At 41.0% G+C, this 5143-nt stretch overlaps 1 protein-coding gene across 1 annotated transcript in view; it reads right to left on the bottom strand.

Annotated features, from left to right (window-relative positions):
• Positions 1-2813: 2813 nt before the first annotated feature.
• Positions 2814-5143, bottom strand: part of LOC118412054 (deleted in malignant brain tumors 1 protein-like) — a 14662-nt gene continuing 12332 nt past the window's right edge. The window contains exons 8-9 of the mRNA XM_035814656.1: positions 4985-4998; positions 2814-4404 (exon numbers count right to left, since the gene is read on the bottom strand). Of these exons, the coding sequence (XP_035670549.1) occupies positions 3848-4404; positions 4985-4998 (571 nt within the window). The 3' untranslated portion in view covers positions 2814-3847. The remainder of the gene's footprint in view (positions 4405-4984; positions 4999-5143) is intronic.

Genomic DNA, 5143 nt, shown 5'->3' with positions numbered 1-5143 from the left:
AGAATTCCCAGAAAACGTCAAGGTATGCTACAAAAATATAACAGCATAAGTGCATACACCAGAATGATAAATGTTTGTTACGACTTATGCAATATCAACATCAATGACGTCAAAATTACGTCACCCAGCGACGTCATACATATCTAAGATACCAGTTGGGCTCCGCAATCTTATATTCACCACCTTGAATATTCAAAAATACATTTTTGCAACAAATAATCACAAAATATTAAAAGAAAATGGAAATAGACTAAAACGTTTTTTGGATTAAAAAGAGGTAGTTGCAAATTCTAAGGGATAATAAACTAGTTATTCTTGATCTGGTCATGTGGTCTACTAACTTGGATTTTGGCCGATTATGTCATCAAATTAGCATAATTTATGCATATCTATTTATGAAAGCTATTCTAGATAACATTAGATTTTATCTATGTAATAAAATAACAGTAATATAGCAAATAAACTTGAAAAATACATTGTTAGAACCAAGTAATCGTTCAGATCTAACAGATATGCCTGTGCGTCACTACTTCAACACTGATAATCATCTGTTAAACAAACATTCATGCCATGAATATTTGGGCACCAACTGTTACTGGCACGGCAATGGTCATGGTCATGGGACAACAAAGTAAACATTTGCGACCTGCATACCGCTCGGTTCTGCTTTTGTATTTTGTAATGTTTACATAAATAAGCACGATACGGATCGTGCTGGGGTGACGGTAAAGAAGGGAAGAGTCGAACACCTTGTTTATTTGGACTCTGCTAATATATATGCAAATGGTGGAGCAGGGCCTCTATGCTGCCTTGAGGTGTCGGGTTTTACTACGAGATAGCAACACGTTCCGATTAGATCTACTTCGTTCTCATTCAATTCTAACAGTTTCTTCATCATACTTGGTTACATATATCTTATGATATTGATAATGAATTAGAAGCTGTCTAAAGGGGCAGTGTCGTCTTTATTTGTTATAAATGAGATACTATGCGTAACACTGCCTGAACTTACATAATGTCCAGATCCAACAGGTACCCCTGTACGTGACATCTCCGGCACTGATAATGATCTGTTAAACAAACGGCCGTGCCTTGAATATGAGTGCATCGGCTGTAACTGCCACTGGGCCATAGCATGTATACTGTAAATGCATTTAATTTCGCGGAGATTTAATTTCGCGGTAGCAGGAAAATAACAACACTACTGCTATTATTTTGCTGTATCATTTCTTGAAATACAGTGTGTACAATGGAAAAGGTAAGGAAAAATTGGGGGGGGGGGGATCATCGAAAAATTTAGGGGGCGGGCCATCGAAAAAGAGGCGTCGAATTTTTTTTAATGGACCATTTTGCACCAGATTTCCACCCCTCCCCACCCGTAAATATCTTTAAGACTCTAGCCACTTTAAGATCTACAGGATCATTTGTATTCTAAGAACATAATGTAACTTCTTTAGTCTTACAATGTACACTTTGTCCATTCCGTCGATCCCAAGGTTTTTCTTTATAGATAGAGTTATTTCCTGCTTACGAAATCAGTCCAACTTTACGAACATCATTTGGCCATAAAACACTTTAAAGAGTTACAGCATCATTTTTAAACCAAGCTTTTGTCATACTTTCTGGTAACTATCACGTTCACGTACCTTAAGGGGGTAGCAAGACGCTACAAAAGTCTTAATTTCGCTGTGACGCACCTTGACTTCAGGAGAGGACAGCTCGACTGTCAAAATGTCTGCCACTTCCGGGTGGTGTGATGTGACTACCAGTGACGCAGTTTAACTTGGTTGCTACCAACTGACATGGAAACTCTGGTCCGTTACGGAACACAAATTAGTTACCCGGAGGACGGTCTATGCGTGGAGCGTGCTTTCTGACATTGACGGGCGGACAATGCTCCCACCAGGACCGTAGACGTACCGGGAATCTTACGGTGGGCCGGTAACGGGCTATGTAGACAGCGCTATCCATCGTATTTAACATGATATCTTGGATTCCGCAAGACCCAGTCGCGACCCTTACAACATTCAAGCAACTTAAAAGACCCAGTGAAGATGCCTTTATTTTTAAGCGGGTTTTACTTTGTTCTTAAACCTGTCGTAAAGGTTGAGTGTTAGTTGTGGTATTTACGACTGTTTCAAGGTAGCTTAAACATTACTTAACTATGTCCAAATGTTTAAGCTTCATTTACGAAAGCCATTAAGCTTAAATATATGATTCCGTGCTGTGTATCCTGTGCCTTGGTTACCTTGCCTTCATCATCGCTGCCTGCGTCATCAACTTATGCCGTGCGTTCGAAGTCCTTATCATCACTTTGGGGGTTCTTATGTTTGTTGTGTATGGACTCATCCGGGACCGCTGGGGGAAGACTATCTAGAAGTCCTGTCTTAAACCTACGGCTGGTCACTTCGTGAAAGTCTGGAAGTATGCCAAATGGTGAGACATGCTTTCCTTTTGTGAGGCAGCGTGATCGTTAGTCTCCGAAGTTGAAATCAAGGGGCCTCCAGGGCTTGGGCTCACCACAGGGCTCGAAAGATACCCAACGAATTGCAGAGATAAAGAACGAATTTTCTTACGTTTTGTGTATTTTGTCATCTTCTAAGTCATACTTTTACTAACCCTGATGATGGTGTCTGACAGACATCGAAACGCTCATAATTCCATAATACCGGCATATAAAACATTGTTATATATTACCATTGTTATAGATTAACATCTGCTTAAAGAAATTCCAGATAGCATAGAACTGTGAACATAGGGATGATTTATTGTTATCTATTACATCATCTATACAAATAGCTACGATGAAAAAACAACGTACATCATCACACAGAGAACTAATAACTGTACATATAAGAACTAAGTTGTTTTATTTTATTTTATTTTACTTCACGTATGGAAATCACTGTTTTTCAGTTTACGATATGTTTGCTTTCTGTTATTTCAAAGTTATAATTTGTATTATTTGTACATTTCTGTTGCTATTATTTCTGTATTGTTTTAATGTGGACTCCAGGAAGACTAGTGTATTTCACTAATGGAGATCTAAATAAACCAAACCAAACAGAATACGAGCAGCAGACAAATTACATACGACTGCAGCAAAGGGTACAGCTGCGAACGTCTGTAACGCCTGCCAACTTTGATACTACTTCAGGTGTTGGCCCTCTTTCCCGGAGTAGCAGACAGCAGCAATGAATGCTATTGCAAAATACTCTGCATCTTTAAAAGAAATGGTACACAGGAATTTACACAGAACTTACATAGAAGACTGTACAGGTTGAGGCAACACATGCAGTTGCCATTCACACATTCCTTTAGGCATTTCGTACAATGTTGCTGACAAACTATATACATTGTACAACTAACTGTTACATGTTCCTCAACGCAACAGAAGGGTACGCTTGGAACCTCATGTGCATGATTGCCTCAATGAAGACTGAAGGGGTTTCAAATAAAAAAATGGCAAACAATATCGTCTGATGTACATCACGTAATAAAAAGAATATAAATCTCAGTTGCAGATCAAATGACATCTCAGTTACCGCAAACCTCTGAGACAAAACAGCTGATGTTATGCCTATTCAAATGCGTTGGCCTATATAAACTAGTTCAGCCTTGGTCATTTCGATTATTGATAATTAACATGTTATGTTGTTAAGGTTGCTATTTCAAGACTAACTTAATTCGGCCAATTTTACAGCAAAGTATAACAGGCTGCAATGGTGTTTAAGTATGTTTATGCATTTTCGTATATATGTATGAAATATGTATTTATGATTCTTGAATAGACGTACGTGCAAGAAATTAACAAAATCGCAGCTCATATAGGCTTTTATCAGAGGAGCTACATCATTCCGTATCTAAACGGTTCCGGGGGAGGGGCATATGCTGGATCTTGGGATGAGTACGGATTTGGTGCGGTTGCAGGGGCATACGCTGGATCATTGGATGAGTACGGATTTGGTGCGGTTGGAGGAGCATACGCAGGGTCTTGGGATGAGTACGGATTTGGTGCGGTTGGAGGAGCATACGCTGGATCATTGGATGGGTACGGATTTGATGCGAATCCGCTAGGGGGCTGCATTGGCATGTTCAGAGCCGTGTTGTAAGCTGGAGGGGGAGGGTACTGTTGGGGCGGTGGGTAGGGCTGTGGGTTATATGGGGGGTTGTGCGTCGCTGGCACCACGGTGGGGCGGTGGACCGTGGTGACGGTTACCCCGACTGTCTGTCGGTTCGGACTGACCCGGTTGGCAGGGGTGGGGTTCGAGCTGACCCGGTTGGCAGGGGTGGGGCTCGAGTTGGTCTTCATGCAGTGGTGGCCGATTACTACCATCAGACCCACACCGACCAGTACACCGATGACGATTCCAGCGATGGCGCCGCCACTGAGCTGGACACCTGATGATATCATAAACACAACACTATAAAAATTATCTAAGTCTTGTGTCTCTTGTTATCTCCATGAATGTAGTTTTGGGTGTGCCTGTCTGTCTGTCTGTCTGTCTGCCTGTCTGTCTGCCTGCCTGCCTGCCTGTCAGCGTGTTTCCAGATTTTTGTAGTCAGCATATAACTTAAAAACCTTCCGGATGGATTACGACGATATTTGGTATGTAGCTAAGTGTTGGGAAGACGAAGGTCAATGTCAATATTGGGTCCCCGGGTATGTGACCTTGGTACTGAAGCAGTGTTATTTTTTGTATCTTTGATCATGTTAGCACGAAAGGAGCAATGGAATGTGACAATTGGTTCCTACTTGGTCTTTTAGGTCTTCTTTAATAATCTGATCGTCGAAGCCTCTTTTAACTACATGTGCCTAACCTAACAGTATACTTGTATACTGACAACAAAATGTATGATGCATAGTCGTATCACATTTTTTCTTTCATAACAAATATCAAACATTTTATGATGATCCCTGTTGATAAAATATCAATTCTTACTAAGGTTTCAGGAGTCATTTTTGGAAAAATGATGTCATTTGTGGCGCCACAGACATCTCTGAAGTCCTCGCTGTGGCCACAGTAGCTCGGCCGAGTTGTCAGCGAGCTCTAAATTACGAGGAGGTATGATCCTGAAGCCGACGAATAAACTCTGCCATTTGTTCGTAGGCATCAGGGTCATGCCTCCTCATAATTTAGAG

Source organism: Branchiostoma floridae, chromosome 3 (assembly GCF_000003815.2).
Source record: "Branchiostoma floridae strain S238N-H82 chromosome 3, Bfl_VNyyK, whole genome shotgun sequence".
In the NCBI taxonomy this organism is placed as follows: Eukaryota; Metazoa; Chordata; class Leptocardii; order Amphioxiformes; family Branchiostomatidae; genus Branchiostoma; species Branchiostoma floridae.
This window is presented reverse-complemented; position numbering and strand designations above follow the sequence as displayed.